The following is a 26897-nucleotide window of genomic DNA, read 5'->3' on the forward strand; positions in this document are numbered from 1 at the left end:
TGTCTTCATCTTTTATTCGAGCAAGGAAGGGTAAGAGAAAATAATGCCAGTGAAGTGTTGATATTTTTGTTCATTATAGTTTTGTTTGTCATAAATTTTTCAGGCAAGGAAAGGAAATACCACAGTGAAAGTTACGGTGTTTTTGTTCCCTGTCTTCATCTTTTATTCGAGCAAGGAAGGGTAGAGAAAATAATCCCAGTGAAAAGTGTTGGTATTTCTTTTTCCTTATAGTTCTTTGTCGTAATTCTTCATTCAAGGAAAGAAAAAAGAGGAAATAACAGAGTGAAAAATTACGGTGTTTTTGCTCCTTGTCTTCATCTTTCTAATAGAGTAAGAAAAAATAATACCAGTGAAGTGATGATATTTTCTTCCTCTTAGTTTTGTTTTCTCATAATTCATTCAAGCGAGGAAGAATAAGAGGAAAAGCACAAAGATAAGTTATGGTGTTCTTCTTCTCTATCTTTTTTTTTTTATACCATGTGGGCTTTTCACGGGAATTTACGGGCTAAAGGGGATACTTTTTGGGGTACCTCCTATATCAAAGTCCACCCGCTAGGAAATCGTTGCCCCGAGTGAGGAAGCCCAACCTACACTCGGACCGTGGACTCCTGGGATTCGAACCCGTGCGCTTGGAGACCCCTCGGACCCCAAAGCACGCATGGTTTCACTGTACCACGGCGGCCCCTTTGTTTACATCGCAATTTTTCATTGAGGCAAGCAGAGATAAGAGGAAATAGAGATAACACAGTGATAGTTATCGTATTAATATATATACTTATGTGAATGAGGTTCCACGATATAAAGATAAACAAATACTAGGATAAAATCTAAAATGGTAACAGAAAAATGATATCTTAGTAAATTAATAAATAAATTGATAAATGGATGACGAAACACAATGAATACACTGGTCAAAGAAAAAAAATACTTAAAAACGGTTTCATAAAATACAAAAAGACAAATGACAATTAATAAATAGGTTGATAGATTGATAGATTGATTGGTTAAACACTGCGGCCTGCTGTGATCTGATTGGCTGAACACTGCGGCCTGCTGTGCTCTGATTGGCTGTTGGCTACTGGTGGAGGCGATGATGGTGGAGGAACTTACACGAAAACAAATGTGAATAGATTAATAAATGAAGGATATAAATGCTAGAGTTAGTAAATATGAGGAATAGAAGAGAAAGTACGTAAATAAATGAACAACAGATGATAAATAGGTAAATGACTAAGCGATGGAGAGTAAAAACGTCATTATACCACTTCACCATCACTACACAGCCATCACCACCATCACAACACCACTACACCACTACACTACAACCATCTTTGGCACCGCAGAGCAAAGGTCAACTCTAAGCCAATGAACACCAGGTAAGTCTCACAATCAAATTACCACACACACACACACACACACACACACACACACACACACACACACACACACACACACACACACACACACACACACACACACACACAGAAATACGCTGTTATAATGCATATGATTACCGACACTTTCTCCCCTTCATACTTTTTTTTTTCATTCTTTTTTTTTCACCAGCCTCTTTTATTTCTAGTGATTCGTTTATTATCTTTTTATCTTCTCACTCATTTTTTTTTTCTATTCTATTTATTCCTATTTCATTTCTTTACTATTTTTTTTCTTTCGTTTCCTTTCGTCTCATCTCTAATCGCTTTTCAGTTAATGACTCTTAAGGTTTCTCAAGTTCAAGTGACAATTTAAAAGTTTACGTGTGGTATGTCTGGTCACGAAGCATCAGCACTCACGTAGTACAAGGAGGAGGAGGAGGAGGAGGAGGAGGAGGAGGAGGAGGAGGAGGAGGAGGAGGAGGAGGAGGAGGAGGAGGAGGAGGAAGAAGAAGAAGAAGAAGAAGAAGAAGAAGAAGAAGAAGAAGAAGAAGAAGAAGAAGAAGAAGAAGGAGGAGGAGGAGGAGGAGGAGGAGGAGGAGGAGGAGGAGGAGGAGGAGGAGGAGGAGGAGGAGGAGGAGGAGGGCATAAGCGTGTTCTCTCTCTCTCTCTCTCTCTCTCTCTCTCTCTCTCTCTCTCTCTCTCTCTCTCTCGATTACCTAACGCAGGAAGTGTTCAAGGAGTCAAGTTGTGAGGATTCATAGTCTAGTTTTGTCTATTTCTCTTCTTCCTCCTTCCTCCTCCTCCTCCTCCTCCTCCTCCTCCTCCTCCTCCTCCTCCTCCTTCCCATCATCCTTGTTCCTCCTCTCTTCCTCTCCCTGGTCCTCTCCAAATCCTCTTCCTCCATGTTCTCTTAATTTTTCTCTCCATAAAATTCACCTACCTACCCTCTCTACTATCTATATTTCTGTCCTCCTCCTCCTCCTCCTCCTCCTCCTCCTCCTCCTCCTCCTCTTCTTCTTCTTCTTCTTCTTCTTCTTCTTCTTCTTCTTCTTCTTCTTCTTCTTCTTCTTCTTCTTCTTCTTCTTCTCCTCTTCTCCTCCTCCTCCTCCTCCTCCTCCTGAAGAGACCGACCACAGATAAGCCACGACTTCCTGCAGCTTCTCTATCAACATAGTAGTAGTAGTAGTAGTAGTAGTAGTAGTAGTAGTAGTAGTAGTAGTAGTAGTAGTAGTAGTAGTAGTAGTAGTAGTAGTAGTAGTAGTAAAAAAAAAAAAAAAATACATCAACTTCAGATTCTCAACCATAAAAAGAAGAGTCATTTATTTTTACATACACTGCCCTTCTTTCTACCACCATCATCACCACCACCACCACCACCACCACCACCAGCTCTTCGCCCCTCAGATCCCTTTCATCGCTCCCCAAAAGCCGTCATACAGAATCCCCTTACGTCAGCACTCTCTTCCCCTCTTCCCCGTCAGAATTCTAAGCACGCAAGCGTTGGGGAGAGAATGTTTTTGGAAATGGAGATACTTCTGCGGAAAACCTAAAGGGAAAGAGACTATGAGGGAAAGGTTTTGATAAAGGATCGTGGGAGTAAAAGAGAGTATTAGACATATATATGAGATCGTGGTGGATAAATTTAAAAGATAAGAGGGAGGTAGATGCAAAGTACTAAATAATTGGATAAGAACGAAAAAAAAACTATGAGGAAAGGGTTCTGATAAAGGATCGTGGGAGTAAAGGGAGTATTAGAAGTATATATGAGGTCGTAGTGGATAAAGGTTAAAGATAAAGGGAAGGTAGATGCAAAGTACTAAATAAATGGATAAGAAAGATGAAATATGTGAAGGAAGGAAAGAATAAAGGTTATAAAAAGGAAGAAAGACGTAGGAATATGGGTAAAGGATGGGGATAGAGAGATGAAAGGGAAAATGTGAAGGGAAAGATAAGACAAAGTAATTGGGATGATAAGATGTAAGTAAGGAAAAGGGAGATGGAAAAGAAGAAGAAAAAGAAAGAGATTGTAGAGTGGTATGAAAGATAAACAGGATGAATAAACAGATATAAACAGATACATATACAAACAAAATCTGCGACACACACACACACACACACACACACACACACACACACACACACACACACACACACACACGTTATTTTGATTTCTATTCTTTACTTATACATGGAGATTAAAAATTAGACAGAAAAAGAAAGAAAGAAATAATACAGGCAACAAAATACAACAATGCCAGAATAATAAAATACACTGCCATTCACGCCGCGTCCAGGTTTTCATAAATAATCACAATAAATTAAGAAATGCACAATAAACAAATGAAATATAAGGTACCGTATTTATATAATGAAATAAAGAACTGTCAATAAAAAAAAACTATGAAAGATAAATAGGTTTAGATTTACTGCACATTCTTATCTCTCGTTGTTTGAAATAAATAAGATAAACATGAAAAAAACACAATAAAAATAAAGAAATCAATTTTACTGAACGCTCAACGAGGAGAAAATCAACAAATAAACAACACAAAGTCACAAACCAAATATAAAACAAGTGCAAAAAGAAATAAACAAAACAAAACAATTCCACTTTGTTTTATTTTCTACGTGACATGAAAAAAAAAAAAAAAGTTCCACGCAGCGATCTGGAACAATCTAGAATACATCGTTTATATTTGCTTCACCTCAGCTGACCTCACCCGATGACCCCTCACGCTGACCTCGGTGGAGTGACAAGGAGAGGAAAAATATTAGTTTGTTAAAAGCAATGTCAGTAAATAAATGTGCGGCCACAGAATTGTTTGGTGTATGTCGGAGAATCAAATAACTGGAGGAGGAGGAGGAGGAGGAGGAGGAGGAGGAGGAGGAGGAGGAGAAGAGGAGGAGGAGGAGGAGAGAAGAAGGAGGAGGAGGAGAAGAAGAAGAAGAAGAAGAAGAAGAAGAAGAAGAAGAAGAAGAAGAAGAAGAAGAAGGAAGGAGGAGGAGGAGGAGGAGGAGGAGGAGGAGGAGGAGGAGGAGAAGAAGAAGAAGAAGAAGAAGAAGAAGAAGAAGAAGAAGAAGAAGAAGAAGAAGAAGAAGAAGAAGAAGAAGAAGAAGAAGAAGAAGAAGAAGAAGAAAGAAGAAGAAGAAGAGAAGAAGAAGAAGAAGAAGAAGAGGAGGAGGAGGAAGAGGAAGAGGAAGAGGAAGAGGAAGAGGAAGAGGAAGAGGAAAGAAGAGGAAGAAGAGGAAGAGGAGGAGTAGTAGTAGTAGTAGTAGTAGTAGTAGTAGTAGTAGTAGTAGTAGTAGTAGTAGTAGTAGTAGTAGCAGTAGCAGTAGCAGCAGTAGCAGTAATGGTGGTGGTGGCGGTATTGGTTGGTAGTATAGTGATAGTGGTGGTGGTGGTGGTGGTGGTGGTGGTGGTGGTGGTGGTGGTGGTGGTGGTGGTGGTGGTGGTGGTGGTGTCCCCGTTATAAAGATGAAGTCAAGAGGCAGCACATGCGAGTGAAAAGAGGGTGATGAGGCGGACGAGCAGCGGTGGCGTGAGAGACGAGGCCACGAGAGGCGAGTTGAGCAGCAGTGAGTGGAAGCAATGACCCGCGAGAGAGAGGACAGGCATGAATGAGATGACGAGTAGGAATAACTTTTGTTAGTCCATGAGGCGAGAAGCGACCTGAATAAAGGGCAAGAAATGAATGAGTGACGCGTGTGGAGCATTTCGAGAAGTGGAACGTGAGAGTGGCTGAGAAGTAGTAGTAGTAGTAGTAGTAGTAGTAGTAGAAGTAGAAGTAGAAGTAGAAGTAGAAGAAGAAGAGAAACAACAACAACAACAAGTAGTAGTAGTAGTAGTAGTAGTAGTAGTAGTAGTAGTAGTAGTAGTAGTAGTAGTAGTAGTAGTAGTAGTAGTAGTAGTAGTAGTAGTAGTAGTTCATCACCATGTTCTTAATCTCATCACAGTTGGAGAAATGTTTTCCTATAACCACCAAACATCTTTTAGACACGAGTTTGAACTTATAATATTTCCGTGACAAAGAAATAATTAAATAAACCTCTACTCTCCTTTCTTTCTGTAAACATCGATACATTTTCAAGTGTTCGTGATGCTGAAAAATGGAGAACAGCAGGAGAGAAAGCCTAAATTCCTCTTTCTGTGCACTCCTTTGCTCTATCGAAAAAACACAAATGCGAGAGACAGAAAGAAAATAAACTGTTACGGTGCACTAGTGGATTATCAAAATACTTCCCGCGGTTCACCTATTTACACAACGGGAATAAGAAATAGCAGTAGTAACACCACTCTCTAAAGAATAAAAATGCGAAAAAGGAGGAAGAAAATTAGATGGTGTATTAGAAGTTTTAATCAAAATATTTCCTGCGGTCCTATGCATGCATTTACACAACCAATGAAAATAAAGAGAGGGAGAAGCATAACCACTCGAGAAAGAGCAGCATAGTCACCACTCTCTAAAGAATACAAATGCAAAAAAGGAGGAAGAAAATTAGATAGTGTATTAGTAGTTATAATGAAAATGGTTCCTGCGGTCCATGCATTTACACAAACAATGGAAATAAAGAGGGAGAAACATAACCACTGTGTAAATATCATAAATACGAAAAATGGAAAGAAAATTAAGTGTAACAGTACATTAGTGATTCATTTAAATAGTTTCTTGCTGTCCTGTACACTTATTTACACACGCCGTGGCAATAGAGAGGGAACAGCAGTGGCGTCTGACTTGTGTGGCAGCGAGATGACCTTTACCCTCGCCGTTCTGTAGGTGGATAGCTGAGAGACGCATGCATAAATATGTGAAGCCTGTGATGCGAAAGACCGGCGCGAGAACAATAAATAAAATACATGAACAAATGCACAATATAGCAAAATACAGGACAGAAAACACCTACAAAGAAAAAGAAGAGTAAATGAACGACATAAACTCGATTAATATATAAACTAATGCAAATACGGAAAAGAGAAACACTTATACACGTAAAAAAGAAGCCAATTTGCAAGATGAAAATCAGAGGAAAGTCAAACATCTTACTGCCACGAGGGAAGGAAGGGACGCGGGAGATGACGGAAGGGGAGGATGAAGAAAGGTGATAGTAAGAGAGAGAGAGAGGGGAAGAGAGGGGAGGATGGCTATGATACGGGGATGGGCGGAGGGGTGGAAGAGGTGGAGGTTGGTGAGCAGAGTGGAAACTGAGATGCGACCTTGGAAATTACCTGTTGCTGATTACATCTGTTGGGCCAAGGTGCTGTCCATCATCTCCACTCTGCCACCCCCCTCCCGCCTCCCCCTCACACACACCTCCACGTCCCTCCCCTCCCCACGTCTCCCCTTCCTTGCTTTCTTCTCATAGCAGCTTCCAGCCTCCTCCCATCCCTCTCTTCGTCATACTTTATCATTTTATTTTATTTTATTTGTTTACTCTTTGCTTTACCTTATTTAGAGTGAAAGGGATTAACAAAGTACACGAAGATTGAGGGAGAATTCTGTAAACTATCCAACTCCACTAAAAGAATAAATAAATGAATAATAAAAACAAGACAAGGAAATATTCAAATGTTCAAAATACAAAAGATCAATTTAATTCCAGAGGTGTCTTCATTTATTTTTTTTTTCATTACCACGCCTACCAGCGACATTTTAGACAGTATCATGTAACCACCACCACCACCACCACCACCACCACCACCACCACCACCGCCGCCGCCACCACCGCCACCACCTTTCGTATACCTACACTTCCCTTCTTGCATTGCGAAGTTTAGCGGGACTTTACAGCATTGGGTGTGCACTTCCTCTCTCACTATCCACCAAATTAAGCTTCTGTAAGTCATAAGTGTTTCTCTCTCACCACCACTGTTTTCAAAGGCCACAGAGATGATTAACGGGAGTCCCAAGCGTTTCTCCAGTTCTTAATGTAGAAATCTTGTTAACCTGTCACCAGAACCAAACAACCTTTCAAAATTCGTGTCACTCCAACTACATTTTGGAAGTAGTGTTTGAAAGAACTGTGTAGAGAGAATATCTAGAACAGAAAAAAAGTGTACATTGAGCGTGTAGGAGGGAAAAAAAAGTGTACATTGCAAGTTACTAATATATCTTTTTTAAGTTTTCATGACTATACTGACAATAAACAAGGAAAGTGGCCATGTAAAACCAGACTAAGGCCCATATTCTGAAACACTTCCGCTCTGGACCTTCACTATTTTCAAAAGGCTCAAGCTGAAGTGACGCGGGTTTTTAAGGATGTTTCTGTAGTTCTCGTGACATGTAAACAAGTTTTTGCGCATTATAAACAGGAAAAACACTCTATAAAACTCAGCTAATCGTCTCTGCAGTCTTTGAAAATGGCCGAGGTGAGAGAAGGAAGCGTTTCTGATTATGACTTTAAATCATCACGTAACAATTCCCTTTAAAGACAGTCCTGACAAGAGAACGAAGCGCTTTCAAACACGGGACTAGCCATTGCTCGGGGCTCGTGTGGTCACTTGATAACTGGCAGCGGCAGTGGTGGTGGTGGTGGTGGTGGTGGTGATGGTAATGACAATAAACTACCATGGACATCATTCTTCACATCCCCACTGCTGAGGAAGAAGGATTGGTGGCAACACTGCATTTGTGTGGGAGGCAAGGAAGAATGGAGCGGAGGGAAGGAGGGGAGGAAAGTTAAAGGAGAGAAAGATAGTTAAAGGAAGGAAGGGAGTGAAAGTTAAGAGGAGGGGAGAAGGGAGGGAAAGTTTACGATAATGGAGAAAGGAGAGAAGACATGACATAAAGTGAAGTAAAAAGAGAAAGGAAGGAGAGAAATAAATTGAAACATAAAAGAGAGAGAGAGAGAGAGAGAGAGAGAGAGAGAGAGAGAGAGAGAGAGAGAGAGAGAGAGAGAGAGAGAGAGAGAGAGAGAAAGGGTAGGAGGAAAGCAGGAAGGGGGGAGAAGAGCGGGGATGAGATGAGGTAGTGGCAGAGGAGAGGAGGAGGAGGAGGAGGAGGAGGAGGAGGAGGAGGAGGAACAGGTGGAGATGTAACCTGGCCCCAGTATTGATTTTAAAGCCGTACACAGTAGTTCCCCACTTCCCCACCTCCCCAACCTCCTCCCCATCCCTCCCCCATCATCTCCTCCCCAACACATCACTCCCTCAGCCTGTCTCCAAAATACTCCCACGCCATACCACCCCATTTTATTTCCCTATTTCCTCCCATCGCTTCCACAAATCTCCCTATTTTTCTCCCCAAGTGTCTGACCTTTTCTCCCTATCCTCCTTCTCTTAATCTTCCTCATCCTCTTCCTCTTTTTTTATTCGAGACTATAACACTCTCTCTCTCTCTCTCTCTCTCTCTCTCTCTCTCTCTCTCTCTCTCTCGCTCGCTCGGGTTTGTTGAGGAAAATAAATAAATGAACGGGAAAAATCAATAAAACCGTAGTGACTCTCTCTCTCTCTCTCTCTCTCTCTCTCTCTCTCTCTCTCTCTCTCTCTCTCTCTCTCTCTCTCTCTCCGTCAGACATGGGAATTGATAAACAATCACATATCAAATACTGACCTTCCTCTCCCTTCTTCCTCTTCTTCCTCCTCCTCCTCCTCCTCCTCCTCCTCCTCCTCCTCCTCCTCCTCCTCCTCTTTTCCTCCTCCCTTCCCTTCCCACCAACCATCACCTCTTACATCTCCCCGAAAAATTTTAAAAGGTGTCATTTGCATAATTAGTTCCCATACTACTACTACTACTACTACTACTACTACTACTACTACTACTACTACTACTACTACTACTACTACTGCTGCTGCTGCTGCTGCTGCTGCTGCTGCTGCTGCTGCTGCTGCTGCTACTACTACTGCTGCTGCTGCTCCTGCTACTACTGCACTACTACTGCTGCTGCTGCTACCCACTGCCACCTACTACCACCACTACTACTACTGCTACTACTACTACTACTACTACTACTACTACTACTACTACTACTACTACTACCACTACTACTACTACTACTACTACTACTACTACTACTACTACTACTACTACTGATCATTCCTCTCCACGTTTCGCATGACTTAAAGCTTTATAATATTTCTGCCAAATCCCGATAGGTAATTTCCCTCCAATCAAGTATAAGAAATCAAACAAAAGGAAAAAACACTGATGGGAAATAAAATCGTACTAAACAATACGAAAAGATAATGAAAAAGGAAAAGAAAAGGAGATAGAGGGAAAAATACTTAAATGTTATCTTGGCTTGGGAGAATTATTAAAAGGTGTATTTAAAGAAGGAAAAGAAAACGTGACCAGAAAGGGAAAATATTTAAATCTTTGCTTGGGAGAATGAAAAGGTATATTTCAAGAAAGGAAGGAAAAGAAAATGAGAGAGAGAGAGAGAGAGAGAGAGAGAGAGAGAGAGAGAGAGAGAGAGAGAATCTTTAAACATTATCCTTTGCTTGAGAATTAAAATGTGTATTTCAGGAAAGGAAGGAAAAGAAAATGAGATAGAAAGGAAGAATATTTATATGTTACCTGGAGAATTCAAAGGTGTATTTAGAGAAAGGAAGGAAAAGAAAAGGATTGAGAAAATATTTAAAAGTTATCCACGCTTGGGAAAATTGAAAGGTGTATTTAAGGAAAGGAAGGAAAAGAAAAGGTGACCAGAGAGGGAAAATATATGAACGTCACCTTTGCTTGGGAGAATTCAAAGGTGTATTTAAAGAAAGGAAGGGAAAGAAAGGAAAGAAAGGGAAAATATTTAAACTTGGGAGAATTCAAAGGTGCGTTTAAAGAAAGGAAGGGAAAGAATAGGAGATAGAGAGGGAAAATATTTAAACTTGGGAAAATGAAAAGGTGCATTTAAAGAAAGGAAGAGAAAGAAAAAGATTGAGAGAAAATACTTAAGCGTTATTCTTGCTTGGGAGAATTGAAAGGTGACTTCCCCACACGTACGGTACGGCACATGTGTTACGTCATGATCCTTTAGCGTCCAAATAGCCATCGATCCCTTTAGGTTTAGTCCTCCCTTTCCTCAGACCCATCACCCCCGCCCCACGCAATATTTTAGTGGTCCTTCCGATATAGGCCTAACGCAGTGATATCCGATGAAAATTTCTCTCTCTCTCTCTCTCTCTCTCTCTCTCTCTCTCTCTCTCTTTTAGTCAATAACACTTGCTATCAAAACTCTTATATTTCAGATTTTTTATAAATACAAATATCGTGATAACTGGTCTCGTGTGTGTGTGTGTGTGTGTGTGTGTGTGTGTGTGTGTGTGTGTGTGTGTGTGTGTGTGTGTGTGTGTGTGTGTGTGTGTGTTTACTTATTTGCATGCATCTCCAACTTTTACACGATTGTCAATGTCGTTACATGTTTTGTTTAATCAGTTTATCATTTTCTTATCATATGTTCATCGCTTGTTCACGCCACTTCCTTCCTCTGTTAATGTATTTCACTAATCTATTATCATTATTCTTTTAAGGAGAAGCAACATTTGATAATTCTGACGGATATGCCTCTCTTCATATTACGTGTGTGTGTGTGTGTGTGTGTGTGTGTGTGTGTGTGTGTGTGTGTGTGTGTGTGTGTGTGTGTGTGTGTGTGTGTGTGTGTACTGGCAGTTTCTCGCAGTCGGTATTAATTGGCACTGAAATTATAACCATACAATTCTGATAATGAACGCTGAAAACGACAACATTCTAAATCTAACACAGAGACAGTCACACGACTCTTACTCCACATCCATCCCCGCAAGATATGAATCCTTTCAGCACTGGGACACATTTCTACCTTGAGATCTGCGTACGATTAGACCATTAGGAAGGATCTATGGAGGTCAAAAATTAATGACCACAGTCTTCACTACTGAAATCCCACACATGAGTTTCTGAAGCTGTACAAAATCACCAAATAGTAAGCAAAATGAATATGGAAACGAGTCAAAATACTAAAGGGATTAAAGAAAGAAATACTTCGTTCCATTTGGCATAATTAAGATGATAAATCCACGAACAAAGCTCCCTCATCCCAGTACTTTCCTGTCCTGTGCAAGAGTCACACACAACACAGCCACGCTAAACACAAATGCTGCAGATGCACGGCCTACTTACCTTTGACTTCGTGTGGTGCTGTCATCCGTGCATTCCGTCGAGGTGCACGGGGCCTGGAAGCAACAATACAAGAAACAATAGAGCCAAGCAGCCTTCCAGCGTCTGTCCCTCCCGCTCCCTGGATCCCTTGCAGACAACCAACTTTCCAGCTACTCCGAATTTCCCTAACTCATGAAACTTACTTGCTCTTAAGCTTTATACAACTTTTATGCAAGGAATTCTGATATTATTGCTTTCTCGAGTATTAAAACAAATATTCATCGCGTTATTTGTGTGTTTTGATGAATAAATGTCACTAAATTGTTACCCCGTTAAATGCATAACAAACATTGCCTGGACCCGAGTAGTGTTACGATGGAAACGCAATGACAAGGAGAGTTATGACAGAGGTTACCATAATTACCATCAGAGAGAGAGAGAGAGAGAGAGAGAGAGAGAGTTACGTTTTAGTGTTAATGCTCTGAGAAATCTAGAAAAAATGAAGTGCTACAAGATTGGAGGAAAAGTAGTGACATTTACTTTTAAGGGAGGAGGTGAAGCAGGGAAAGGAATATAAAGTTGTAGTGGCTGTTATTGTTATTGTTGTTGTTAGGGCTACAAATAATGGCTGAAGTGTTTTGGTGGGTGATCAAGACAATGAAGTAGGTAAAAAAAAATATGTTAGAGGAGCAGAGTAAAGTTTGATAAGGTACAGCTGGTTTAGGAACTGTACTGATCTAAGAAGCTGATAGGAAGGAGAAACAGATTAGGAAGTGAGATAACAGATAGAAGAGTAAACTATTTAACCCCTTTCAATATTGGAACACATTTTTACCTTGAGATTAGTGTACAGTTAAACCATTATATTTACATTCAGAAGGTCTATGGAGGTCAGATTTATGGTCACAGTCTTCACTATTTTAATCCCCCCACATGAGTTTCTGAAGTTGTATAAAATCACCAAATAATAGCAGCATTAATATGAAAACACGTCATGGTATTCAAGTGGTTAAACTGTCAGCATACATACAGGAATAGAGGGTAGGGTGGGACAGGTGATCAGGAAAATTAATGATAATAACATTAGCTCCACACTGGGAGACATCAACACAGGCTGGATGGAAAACAGTATAGGAGTGAGACAGGGCTGAATGAGATCCCCCACTCACTTTAACATACACATAAGAAAATAACAAAATAGGGAAGCTGCAAGAGGCTATCAGGTTTACATGTACCAGTCCATGTGTTAGCAAAGCAACTTAATTCCATCTCTCATCTCCATCCATGAATTTATCTAATCTTCTTTTAAAGTTCCCTATTGACTCAGCACTAACACAATTACTGAGTCCATTCCACTCATTAACCACTTTGTTAGAGATCCAGTTTCTTCCCATTGCTTTCTTAAACCTGAATTTTTCAATCTTAAACCCATTATTTCTAGTTCTATCCTGGTTACTGGTCCTGAGAACTTTGCTCATGTCCCCTTCGTTATAACCTTTATGCCACTTAAATACTTACACAGCGGTATTGTAAATAAGGATTAGGAAATTGGAGAAGGGAGCAAAATTAGGAAAAGTAGTTTAGGATGGCTAGCATACACAGATGACTTAGTGTTTGCTGAGAAGAGGATATAGAGGAGTTACTTTGCACAGCAGAGAAGTATGGAAAGGAGTGGAACATTAGATACAGTGACAGGAAATGTATGATAGAATATGACAGCACAGGGGGAAACCAGTGGGTCTTGGGAACAGTGTGCTGAAAGTAGTAGACAAATATACATACCCAAGTTTAGAAGTTAACAAAAAGGGAGGAAGAGAAAATGAAGTAATTAAATGAAGAAAAAGCCAGGAGGATGACGTGCATAATAATTACTGCAGGTAATAGATCAATTAGCCAGAATGAAATAGGTGCAAGATTATGGAAAGGAACTGCAGTACCTGTAATTTCTATAACATCTGACGACAGAACACCTTATTGTGGAATGGTGTAGATTAGAGTGACGGAGAGGTAGACTTGTAGAGACAATTGTGGGAGTCACAGGTGAATCAGAATGGCAGACTAGACAGGAGGAAATAGATAGAGGGATTCTCACTGTGCTGGGATTGCATGGAAGGAAGGAAGGAAGAAAGGATTGTAAGAGATAAAGTTCCTTGTACAGGTCTGGGAAATATACCTCAGAGGTTAGATGTCAGCAGATCTGTTGACTCCATGTTCTACTGTGTCCCTTCCACAGGATGAAAAGAACAAAGAACAATTGACCAAACAAGGGATACAAAGCTGAAGAGGTCACATCAACTTATTTTTGGAAGTGCGTGACTGTGTCCAATGAGAAGGAACCTCACGCCTGACAGCTTGACGAGTCTCATCCGTTGGTGTTTGCCTGCCAAAAAATTCAAATAAAATAAGTAAATAAATCAATAAACATTAATATAAAAACAAATAACTAATAAAAATAAATTAATAGAAATACAAGATGTAAAAAAATCTGAAGAATGTCTGATAATTTCATTAAAATTTCAGATTTTGCAGTAATTTCTTAAAATCTGACAAAAGATAAAAATTTGATGTCAATAGCAAAATCTGACTAGTTTACTAATTGTTAAGGATGAAGACAAACTTGTAGAAAATGTGTAAAGAGCACAGACGTACAGCAGAGGAGGAGGAGGATGGATAAACACCTGGATGGCAATGTTAGATGGTGAGATGTGAGTGCTGTAGACCTGCCTTGTGTAGGTCACTGACCCTTGCATGCTCTTTGTTGACCAGAGTCATGGGGGTCAGTTTGAGTGAGTGCCTCCCCTGCTATGCACTACTAACAAGGGTGTATCGTGAGTGAGTGAGGTGCCACATTTGCAGCAAAGACAGCCTCTGCAGTGATGTTTAATACTGAATGGTCAGTGCTTTGTTCAGTCACTTGCTGACAGCCACTAAGTACTCCTGGCCCTGGAGCTCCTCTCACAGGCAGCACCTCAATGCTACACAGGCTAACATAAAGCTCTCCATAGAAACAAAGCAAAGCCAAATAAAGAATCATAATAAAGAAATAAATTCACTGAAATTAAATAAGATTACATACTAGCTGGCATAATTGAACTAAGGCAGTAAAAATTTATTGACATTCTTTTATACAATACATTTTCATTTAGAATACTCAAGTAATCATTCTCATGTTCATTCATTTATATATTTATCTTTTCATGATTTATTAAACTATCTTTTTTCTTTTTATTGTCGTATGTTGTAAATGTCTGTCATATTTTCTGCATTGTCCAGTATTCAGTACAATTTCTTTACTATGGTTACTGTTTATCATCAGTCATAACATTTATAGCCACTGCTAGTGATGATTCTTTGAGTGGCCTCCCACACACCTTTGTACATGGTCAGTTCTGTTGTTGATGCTGCTTTTATTAATAAATTGATAACTGAAATTACCAATAACATTACTTTCCCTTCATGGTAAATGTATTGTAAGGTATTGGATGAAGTTTAAGTCAATGTGAGCATTCCCAGTATCAAAAAAATTGGGATGAAGAGAGATGGTTCTGAAAGAGTTGTGCTAGAACAGAGATTTGTTCTTAAAAGTACATCAGTGTGAATATCTGGAAATTATTTCTACATAAAGAGAATGGATGGAAATGAGTGAAGCAGGTTAAATCACTTGCCCTGTTATTAATGATGATAAAGGTAACAACAACAATACATACATACCAAGGCTGTCTCCTAAACAGAGGGATAGCCAAGGCAAATATAACAGTGGTCACTCATTCACACAATCCTCCTTGCCCCAGGGCCCTTTATAGAGAAACACTCCTACCCTCACTTTACAGGGAGTATTCACACCGTTTGAACAGCTGGCGTCCGAAACTCTCCATTCAGACAGCGAAGCATCGGAAAGTCATTAAAATTCCACACCGATGTTGATAATAGTAAAAATACACAAGCAGGACACAATGATGGACTTGACACCAATACACAGAGATTTAAATGCTTTCATCTGCCATTACTCTTGTTTACTTGCTTCATTCCTATCCAAATAAATCCACAGATAATAGGGCACTAGTAATTAGTCAATAAAACCTCAAAAAGTACATGTTAATACGTAAAAATATATATAATACCTGAGTACTACGTGATGTTTTGATGCTGCCTCGATGCGCAGTGGTGTTATATCTGTTTTCTGTCATGTAGTGTTCCGAGGCACTGGAGAGTGTTCAGAATGGCTCATGAAAAGATCTTGTGCTAATGTTTTTCTTTCTTTCTTTTCTTTGGAGAGAGAGAGAGAGAGAGAGAGACTTTAACAAGGAACACGTTGAAGCTATAGCTTTAGACGACCACACCTAATCACTGAATTGTTTCTTTCACGTATTTGCCGAAAAAAAAGAGAAACAATTTCAAGGAACAACATGAAGTCCGTGAGAATATCATTAGTGTCACGTTGATTTCACATTGGTATCAGTGAACGCTTTAACATCCCTCCCCAGCCACACGGTAACAGTATCTAAGGTGTCTCCGCCCTACCTGACCCATTCTTCCAGGCCCTCCGAGACGGAGCCTTCCTGCAGGAGCGTGACGCACCACCGCCCCGCCCCGCCCCGCCCCTCAATGCGACACTCCTGCCTCGGGCCTCGACCAAGCCACCAATTATACATGACATGATGACACAGTAAGATTTAGTTATTGTTACTTTCAAGGGGCTATTTTTTTTTTTCAGCAACTTGTCCCTGTACTACCTAAGAAAACGAAGAAATCAGCAGGACTATAGCCGAGTGTGGTGTGGTCCTTAAAATGCGCTGCCCCTCTGGAATGTGCTCGAAAGTGCAATGTTCTTCAATCATCCGAATCCTTTCATTGGTAGTAATGTGTGACTGATTACTGCACTTCGTTAAGACAAATTATTCACAAAACTGAGTAACAATTGATTAACAATTAAAAAAAAATATGGTTGAAAAAAAAAAAAAGTGCCGTTAAGTCTGGAAGTAAACTGGAGTTCAGTATCACAGTCCGTTATGGGGGTGGTGTGTGATGAGTGATAAGTGATGTGTGGTGCAGCGTGCATGACAAGTGTGTCACCGTGTGAGGGGCGGAGAATACGTCTTCCACTCACAAGTCCTGCATCGTCACACACAGAAGCAGCCGCCCGCGTGGAATTCGGGCGCCTCGCAAGGATCTAGGCTACATCTTCACTTGCTTCTAGAAATTAGTGGGGTTTGTAGTCAGTCTTACGTTCAGTGACAGACTAACCCTTCGCTCAGCAAGCCAGGAGGCGCGGGAAGTGCGGAAAGGCGGGTGCCTGTACCGTGCGTTTGTCTACAGCACTTGTTGTACCCTGTGTTGATCGAACCAATGCTATTGATGGTACTTTTTTTTCAGTATAGGCCAGAAATGTTAACAGTTCGGTGCATCAAGTTGTAATTCGTGGTGATGATGATCATGGTTACCATAGTTGGTGTGTCACCACTACAACATCATCATAGCGTCGCCGCCTGGCAGATCCTCGATGTGATTAACATAAGGCCTTGGAAAGTTTTGTTGGACGCATATTAGGAACTTTTAAATTCATGAAAACAAATACATGTGCATCTCACTGAACAAAAGACTAGACTTTGTCATACCGCAACGATGGACCTTCCCCCGCTGTGCCTCCTGCTACTGCTGCTGCTGCTGCTACTGAACCCGTGTGTGAGTGCTATGCAATATTTGTTGTTAGCATTATTATTGTTAGCACAAGATATGAAGTACTAATTTAAAAACCTTACAACGGTGGTCAAAATAACAAACCTGTCTGTTATGTTACAGGTGGTGAAGGCGCTCACCCATGACTACCAAGGTGAGTGCCAAGGAAGCAAGCCGCTATTGTGGCACGTTTCAAAGCCACCATGCAGTCTCACATGGTCACCTCCCTTCCAGCCTCGCCGCGGGAAGTGAAGGGTTTTATTGTTCCTACCTACATTACAAGGAAGCTTCTTTTTCTTATGTGATGCATCTATACTATTTTATTTGGTGATACGCGTTTGTCTATACTTCAAAACGCCATTTGTCTGTCTATCTGTTTATCTGTTTATGGATGATTTTGCTGCTCGTATCCTTTTCTTTACACCTAATCTGCAATATTTTGCAACTCTTGGTCTTGCAGTGGCAGACATCCATTGTGATTTTGGTGAGGATGGCGGGAGTCAGGGACACGAAAAGTTGACTGCCCTTATCCGGAAGCCTGAAGGGTTCCGTGCTCACCCTCGCTTCGCCGACACTACCACCACCGTGACGTAAGTAGTGGCAGGTGTAGTGCAAGGCCTTAAATGTGAGTTATAATCTTTAGATCTTAATTGAGTGATGGCAGAAGCTTCTTGAACGATGAAATGAAAAAAAAAAAAACATCTTGGTCTCTAGCGAAACCATCATGTACATCTAAGCATTTTCTGGATGAGAAATGGCAGGCAATTCATTCTCCTCCAGCAATCCTGGCCTGGATGTTTCAGTGTTTCCTTCTCTGTAGCTTACTGAGACAGACGGACATTATTCCAAGTATTCACCAATCATGCTTGTTCCTGAACAGTGATATAGTGATGAAATCGAGATGAAGATGTTCACTTACCTGCCGCTATTCTCTCCCCACATCGTGGCCCTCGCCCTCTCGTCGCCCGGCTGACTGGTTGCAGAGATGCGATGTGTCAGATTCAGCAGGACTCTCAGTACGTGTACAGCCTCATGGTGACAGACTTCTCTCGCTGCGGCGTGGTGAAGAAGGACGTGAGTAGTACAGTGTTGGAGATTTCAAGGGAGTTATGGCCAACGAACTATTTCATTCCTCAATTTCGTTGCATTTCAACACTGTATAATTATCAAACAGTAATTAGAATATATTGGCAAAAAACATTTCAGTCTTTTTGTTGTGTATGTGGAATGACAATGACGTAGCACATTTTTTTTAAATATTAGCTGTTGTGGATTTGTCTCCTCAACTGACGTCAAATACAATAGTTAGATCTCTAATCCACAGGGGTACGCCACAGTGCGGGTGCGGTTCCCCCAGCTGGAAGGAGTAATGCTGGCCAGCGATAAGGAAGTGCTGGTCATGTGTAAACCAACCGCACCCATTGTGACTGAGAACCGTGTCGCCAGCTTTGCTGGGGCGCTGTAAGTGTCTTTAATAAGGAATACTTACTGTATTCTTTAGTTGTTTAAAGGTTTCCGTTTTCATAACTTACTATATTTCCCAAGAATATATTAAAATCGATATTGTTATTCATCGGTGACAGACCGCCCCTAGGAAGGGTGTCTGGCATGGTGAAGGAGACTCCCGACCGCCTGGAATACGATGTGGCACTGTTCCGCAAGGTATCAGCTAGTTCAGGGGAGGCTCTCACACCAAGCCAGGCCGTCCCAATCGGATCCAAACTCCAACTTCGTGCAAGCATCGGCAGCCAGTCAAGTAAGCGTCACGCATCCTCTTCTCAGTCCAGACTCATACTGTCTTATTGTTACCTTATACTTCCAGTGATTATTACATTATGTATAGCACACCCAATAATCACTACCGTACCTCACATGGACAATTGTCTTTAGGTTTCCTTCAGTATAGATGAAATTTGTTTGTGATTGAATTAATAAAATTAATAGTTTTAATAAAGAAAACTCTCCAACCTAAGAGGGACGTCCATAAATCAAGGTTCATACTTGCAGCGTGGAAGTTTTTGAAGCTCATGGAAGTGATTGTTTCCAGTGATCCCCACGAGGCAAAGATGCCCGGCCACGTCGTCCTCGTCAGTGAAGGGTTTGTGGCATTTACTTTCTTCTTTGTGACATTACAATTCAAGTGTAAAGAAGAAATACTATTGCTCTGTATTGTTTGTGTTATGATTGTCAAATTAAGACTGATGAAGCAATAAGGCGCTTCTTTGATCATGAAATGCTGTAGAATCTCTCTAGAATCCCTACAGTGAACACGTGATCTGCAGGTGCCGAGTGCAGGAATATTCTTCCATCGTGCCTCAACACCCTCGACAAATCGGTGAGAACTCAAAGGAGGTGATCCTGGACTTCGAGGCCTTTATGCTAGACTCCAAGGTAACGGAGTCATCCCAACTGTGGATCCACACCACCATCAAGGCGTGCATCGACTTCAGAGACTGCATGGCGGTCAGTCGTACCCACACGCCCTTCTCATACAGACAATGGCTGCCTTACAGAAAGTTGATTTACTTCACCTTATATAGACTTTTATCTCTCTCCCCCATTACTGTATCAATATAAATACTTTTCTGTGCAGGATCTTTGCTACAGCCTTGACGCACCAACGGGCTACGGACGGCGGCGGAGGCGAGTGACACTGTACGCTGAGGGTTTGCTGGAAGTGTCTGATGACCACACCAACACCTCATTCCCAGCACTCATGTCCGACCACTCCACAGTTCCGGCTAACGACTCCTTAGCCTCTCCTTCCTCGACTGAAGCTTTGATATTCACCACCCCCGACCCCGCTCAGGAAACCGTCAATGTGAGTGCGCCACAGTTATCTCCTGAGAACAAAGGGCGGCACTTCACGCATTTATTTTCTTTTTTTAATGGATATATATTTTCTTTAGATAAGTTATTAATTTAAACAACAAATGTAACGGCATGAAATACACGTATAGCATCAGTGACGAACATTACTTTTGATCCTAGCGATCCGAGGAAGCAGTTGCACGTCCCAAGGCGTTAGCCCAGTCCTCGGGGCCTGGCAAAAACTCAACGAACTTGGGTAATAACGTTGGCTTCACTGTCGTCGTGCCTGAAGGTGAGCTTTATACGTTTTCTGTCTTCACAAGTCAAAAAAACAATGTACATGTGTAAAATAGAGGAAGACCTGTACGGAATGTTTCATCGTACCATGATGATTTATGTTCGCTTCCCTTCATTTCGTATTTTGTCACATACATAACCAGTGCACATCTAAGTCTGTGTCGCCATGCCGTTTTTGCCTGTATAGACCAAAGCAACAGAGTATGAACATTGATTAATTTTCAGGCGTCACTCATTCCTTCACATGATTGATTCTTTAGTACTTGGAGCGACGTTTTCAATAAATATATACGATTTATAAATGTTTGATATGAAATGACTCGAATGAAATACACCTTTGCTATTCCAGAATTCTTCACACGCACAGAGGCACTGTACCAATCTTGTGCTACATTCATGGTTCTCTCAGGACTGCTGGGAGTCAGTATGCTCCTGGGGATCGGCCTAATGTGCCTTCTTGCCTCTCGTTTACACCGGACTGCTGTGCTGGCGCATGCCACTACTCTGGACACTGTCATCAAAGACCACCAACAGAAGTATGACCTCAGGGACTTTCTCAGGCCTCCCTTTCAGTGAATGATGCGGCTACTACCTTCACGTCATGGAGATGTTACAGACCAGTATCCAGTGATAGTTGCCTGGAAAATTATGCGGTAGTTCTCGAGACAATTTGGCAGATATTTTGATGGCTATTATCATAAAATAACTAAATACAATCCATTATTATTTGAGGGGTACTGGCCTTGACATGTAGGTGTATAATTATGTACTGGTTGGATGTCGATGAATATGCTCTTTAAATTTTTACAATTTTACATAAGCTAACAAACAGTATCTTCTGTAAATAGATTTACAATAGTCAGGATAATTGTGGGTGTTACATGTGGGACACCTACGGACTCCACGTGCTTGTGCCGCATCAGAACTCTAAACATGTTATCAGCAGCAAATATACTGTACAATGTACCTGACAACTTTCATAACTGTCTCTTCACAATTGAATTAAAATCTGCTCAAAGTAAAAGTTGTGTCCTTGCAATTTGTATTACTAAGAAAGGCTAGTCGTCCTTTGCCCAGCAACACAACATATCAGGCGTAAAATTTGTATTCCTCTCGGGTTCAAAATGTTTAATTCTATGAGTTTTGCACATTCCGTTATTTTCTATTCTGGGATTCGTGGAACATTTCTGCATACGGGTAACTAACTAGTGACTGTCTGACTATTTCCCTTCTAAGCATTTGATAGACAGCTGCCTAGAATAACTTAGGCAAGGAAATTATAGGCTGACAACTAAAAAAGAGAAGACACTTATGTTTTATGCACTCCCGTCTACAAGGAATACTACATAATTAAAGAGATTACACTATCTGATCCAGTTCTTGCCGCATTTTTACCTCTTCACTAACCTGCCTTACTTTGTATGATTTCTTCTTCAACTAGTGATCTTGAGGACAAGTCAAATCACTAAACAAAGAAATATAAACATGATTAATAACTCATAACTTGTGAAGGGTCTGGTTGCCTTCTTGATGTGGGATGAAAATATCAAGGCACTAGAGCAATTTTCTGTCCAGACCAGTGTATATAATCACTATGGAATGAGCATTAACCATGGCAAAGATTAAACCTACAGTCATGCTTAATCATTACAGAATTGTTTTTGTAGTGGGGAAATATATATACAAACTCTTTGTAAACTTCATTAACATAAAAATATCAAATATTAGAACCACAGTTAAAGAAAATTTGAAAGATCCAGTTTCTGTTAGTCACAGACATTGAAAATTCATACAACAGCAGCCTTTTAACTTAAACAAAAAATATATGAATAAAAAATAAATACAAGTCAAAACCCACCGTCTGTGAGAACCAGAATATTTGATACATCATAAATATTGTACTAAGCTACTATCAACAATCCTTCTGAATGTGGCAAGGCACTTGAGACAGACTGCAATAACATCTGCCAAACAATTAGTTGGGAAAACTCAAAATGTGGCACCCATCCAGAGAGCAGCAGCAGCAGCAGCAGCAGTGTCAGCAACAGCTAAACTGTTAGGAATCTATGTACTGGGCATTGAATGCATCTCACTAAGCATGTCTGCTGTAGTGAAGTAGTATCTGGTACATACCTAAACATTAAAGGAAAACTCCTAAAATTTCAAGTCTTCCAAAATAGGGTTAAGAAATCTGACACAGTGAGAGGGTAGGTACTAGAAATTTCCTAATAAAAGTAAGCCCATTAGCTTGAGTAAATTATGCATGAAACTAACAAGCTTATTTGCTCTTGCTATATAAAAAGCCAATTCAATGAATGAATGAAATATTGAAAAAAGCTGGTTATAAATCTGCACCTCAATGCCAACAACAATGCTGCTGGTCTGTTATCAAGATGCTGCACAGTTTGGACAACCACTTACATTTCAAGTAGATTTTTTGAACTTTCAGCCTAGAGCTCTTGTAACTTATACTGTACACCCCAACAACCAAATACAAGGTTTATCTCCTTTTATGATTTGAGGATGCGGCTGCAAGTTCTACTCCAGCTTCAATGATTACTTTCAGACTTCATCATAAAAAGGAACTCTTTACAAGGATCTTGAAGCTTGTGGAACCTGGATACCCACACCAAATATGATCAATTTCATGATATACTGTAAAAATGTGAGACTAATTTAATGCATTCTCTCTCTCTCTCCAACACACACTCAAATACATGCACACACATTAGGGACAACATTAGCTTAGTTCGTATCCTGTGTACATTTATAAGGTAAATAAAACTTGATAAATACACATACTCACTCACACATATACACCTTCAAATTTCCACTTTGATAATGCTAGTAACTTCAAACATTAATATAGCTATTTACATTGAAGAAGAAAAATCTACAACATTAAATAAAACTGACATCATCAGCACAATGTCTATCTTTAGAATTACCTATTTTACTTTAGTTTACTCCTATAAAGGAGGTAAGCTAAGTGAAGCTACTGACATTTCAATTGCAATCAACACAGAATACTTAATCCCAAACTTTACACATAGTAAACGGTGACAATATTTATTTGGTGTAATGAAACATGGAGGCAAACCATAAACCTCTTTTAAGTACTACTAGATGATATTGGAACTGTAATAAGACATGTACAAAATATAAGTTAATTTAGTAAGAAGATGTATATGGATTTGATTTTTCAGTCTTCTTTACAAGGAGCAAATATCTGAATCTCTTTCAAATTTATAAATACTTGAGCAGCTCAATGAGTCATGGTTTTTTATTACTTTAGTAAAAATCTTTAAGAAATAACTATACAAACTGTGTTATTGTCCTCTAATACACTAGAAATGGCTATGAGTCATTAAAAGCGTTGTAACCAGATCACAAAAAAACATACACATCACTCAAGGTATCTTTTATCTATCTACAATAAAACTTAACTGTTATTATCATCACCAACCTTCCCTACAACCCAATTCTTTCTCTATAATGAAGAACTAATTGCAAGTGTTTCCTCAACAGTATGTGAAATATGTGGTGATTTACCAGATAACCTTACAGCTATCACTGATAAGTTTCCATTTGCTGTATAAAAATAAAATCCATCCAAATTATAATTCAGTATCAACAATACACTAGCATGGCTAGTGATTACTTTTTTAAGTGTTTAAATAAATCAAGAAAAACAAGGTTGCATCATAAGCATGTGAGAGACATAACCACAGAGCCCAGAAATAACAGTAAGAAGTAAGAAAAGGTTTTAGAATATCAGCAAGACCTTGGAATTACTAAAACAAAAAATTGAACATCACTCTTAAAAAAGCTGACACACTGCCATGGACATATCAATGAATCTCTGATAACATTTTGGAGGAATTCACGGGCTGGTTTGTGCATCACTGCCTCACTCGACATCTGTGACAAATAACACTGAAAAATGTTTACGAGATATTAAACGACAATGGCAACTGGACATTATACAAGAAGGAAAACTGCATAACTGCAGAACATTTGGCACTTGAAGGAAAAAAAAAAAAGAAAACATAACAAGTGAGAACAAAAAGAATCTCAAGAAGCAAACATTCACTAACACACAAGCTCCAAAGCATCAACAAAATGCAAAAATGGTCTAAATAATTTTCCACTTTCACACAGAGGTAAAAATTTGCCATCAAGACTCAGCTGAGGCAACAACAAACTTTAAGGACCAGGGAGTACAAAAGATATTGTTCTATGGTAATATCAAATAGGGCATGTGTCCATCCTTTCCACTCTTTCACAAAAAATATTTTGAATAAACCTCTAACAACAATATCCTTTTGTTACATACATATATATAGTATATATATATATATATATATATATATATATATATATATATATATATATATATATATATATATATATATATATATATATATATAATATGGTGATGATCAAAATGACATCAGTGAAGAATCAAATTTTGAATGTGTTGAGAGGTGAAGCGGAGGAGGTGGCGATGGCGGCGGTAGTAATGGAGCATCACGCATTCTTCACCTTTCCATTGGCCAAGGTGCTGCTGATGGCTTGCTGTGCTGCTTGTTCAGCTGCCTCCTTCAAGTGCTTTTCCATGTATGTTTGGTATATAGGGTGTATGACCTGTTGGGAGAAAGTATAAGTCAAGCTGAGTAAATTATATTCCCAACAAATGCTGAAAAATAGAAACCATGTGGTAAAAGAGTTAGGCCAAACACACCACCTTACAGGTCAGTGCTGCATAACTACAAGTAAGATGAAACACCACCAAAGATACACTCCTCTACCCATCCTGCACATCACACTCCTCACACAAAAAGTACATGGAGATGACACTTAATTTACTTCACTACCCGTATTTATAGAGGGAGTTAAAAAAAAAAGAAAGCATGGGAAATCTAAATCTCAATGCACACACATTAACATATACAGATACATACATACACACATACACATACACATACACGCTCTCCCTCCTTGGCTTTATCAATAAAAAATCTGTGCATTTCACACTTGAGTATCCCAAAATATTTACCTTTCACATAAGGAGGCATGGAAAGAAATGTGAATAAGAGAATGCCATGCCAAGTAAAAGTTTGAGGAAGAAGTTTTAATGTGAAATTTAAGTTTGAAAAGTTCATTTGTAAATCAACTCGACACTAAAAAAAAACATGGCGAGCAAGAAGGGGACTGTGTGTGTGTGTGTGTGTGTGTGTGTGTGTGTGTGTGTGTGTGTGTGTGTGTGTGTGTGTGTGTGTGTGTGTGTGTGTGTGTGTGTGTGTGTGTGTGTGTGTGTGCGTGTGCATGTGCGTGGTGTGGTGTGGTAGGTTGTGATGTGATATGATACAGAAGGGTATCTAGGAAATACAATCACTCCATACTCTGGAATGTAACTGGGGTGGAATATTGAATGAGATGAAAAATGTCAAGGTGGACATGGATTTCCATTCAATGTGGATGCAAATATGAAATACACCTTAAAACATTATCAAATAAGCTTATGGAGACACTATCAAATACACAAGGTGAAGAATGAATGAAAGGAAGTTGATAGTGTTACATTACCACTTCCTCACTGTAACAAGGTAACTGCACTAAATACTTGGTCCAAAAATGTAACAGCCATCTGTAAGTATGGAGTGAATGTAGTAAACTCTTACCACAGATTCCACTAATGTTATCAGCTACTTAGATTTGTACTGCTGCACTATTCCTACTTATCAGAATTCAGTCCTTATTCTGCTTTAATGCTGAACAAATCATCTAACTCATAGTAATCACCACAAAAACAAAATGAAAAATAAACAAATAAATGAAAATGATCCTTATCCTTAATTTGACACCCTGTAGTTCAACACAAAGGAATGTTTGTTAAGCTTGACCTAAGAACCTATTCTAAAATACACACTAGACACACATTCAAATCAGTGTTGTACTGGAGCACACTGTTATCACTAGCACTATATATATTGTGTATCTGGTCTGGTTGCGACTCACATTTTCCCACAAAAATGATGCCAGTTCGTCTATATAAACTCCTGCATCACGGTATTCTCCGCTATATCTGCAAAGAGAGAAACCAGTCATTAGTAATGCTTAGCTCACTGACTCACAGATACTAAGGAACTTCATGATTAAAAAGGGAAGGAATCAAGATTAAACTCACACTCATCATGAAACGAGAGAGAGAGAGAGAGAGAGAGAGAGAGAGAGAGAGAGAGAGAGAGAGAGAGAGAGAGAGAGAGAGAGAGAGAGAGAGAGAGAGAGAGAGAGAGAGAGAGAGAGAGAGAGAGAGAGAGAGAGAGAGAGAGAGAGAGAGAGAGAGAGAGAGAGAGAGAGAGAGTACGTATGGTTACAATGAATAACTTTTTTTTCTGATGACCCACCTGACATAGGCCCAGACAGTGAGCATGATGAGGAACACTCCCATGCCCAGGTTGCACATATTGGCAAAAGAGTACATTCCAAAGAGGCCAAAGACTCCTGACATGAGGTAGAAGAACATTAGCACGGAGAACAGAGTGGCAGGAGTTCGTGCCGCCTTGAACACATTCTTGGCTTCGTTTTGCTGTGAATACTTGACGAACATCTTCTCTACTTCCTGGAAAATAAAAAGGAAAATAAAATCATGAGTGAAACATAAACTGAT

The 26897-nt window shown here is 39.9% G+C and overlaps 3 protein-coding genes across 14 annotated transcripts in view; 1 reads left to right on the forward strand and 2 right to left on the reverse strand.

The window, feature by feature from the left end:
• The window catches only part of LOC123506341, an 85898-nt gene extending 70208 nt beyond the window's left edge, over nt 1-15690 (reverse strand). Inside the window, exons 1-3 of the mRNA XM_045258332.1 lie at nt 15562-15690; nt 13614-13820; nt 11462-11514 (exon numbers count right to left, since the gene is read on the reverse strand). The gene's annotated coding sequence lies outside the window, so the exon portion shown is untranslated. The remainder of the gene's footprint in view (nt 1-11461; nt 11515-13613; nt 13821-15561) is intronic.
• Nucleotides 15691-16201: 511 nt separating this feature from the next.
• On the forward strand, nt 16202-24210 carry LOC123506346. The gene is made up of 11 exons (XM_045258354.1): nt 16202-17122; nt 17240-17270; nt 17577-17706; nt 18100-18190; nt 18441-18577; nt 18700-18872; nt 19124-19214; nt 19399-19579; nt 19710-19937; nt 20108-20219; nt 20574-24210. Exons 1-11 carry the CDS (start codon nt 17063-17065, stop codon nt 20798-20800), a joined length of 1461 nt encoding a protein of 486 aa, XP_045114289.1. The 5' UTR covers nt 16202-17062; the 3' UTR covers nt 20801-24210.
• Nucleotides 21913-26897, reverse strand: part of LOC123506345 (atlastin-like) — a 47647-nt gene continuing 42662 nt past the window's right edge. For all 12 annotated transcript variants that reach the window (XM_045258351.1, XM_045258349.1, XM_045258342.1 and 9 more), the window contains 3 exons: nt 26635-26849; nt 26246-26312; nt 21913-24871 (listed from right to left, as the gene is read on the reverse strand). In XM_045258351.1, coding sequence (XP_045114286.1) covers nt 24755-24871; nt 26246-26312; nt 26635-26849 — 399 coding nt within the window. In that variant the 3' untranslated portion in view covers nt 21913-24754. The remainder of the gene's footprint in view (nt 24872-26245; nt 26313-26634; nt 26850-26897) is intronic.

The sequence above is a fragment of the Portunus trituberculatus genome, chromosome 19 (genome assembly GCF_017591435.1).
Source record: "Portunus trituberculatus isolate SZX2019 chromosome 19, ASM1759143v1, whole genome shotgun sequence".
Taxonomy (NCBI): domain Eukaryota; kingdom Metazoa; phylum Arthropoda; class Malacostraca; order Decapoda; family Portunidae; genus Portunus; species Portunus trituberculatus.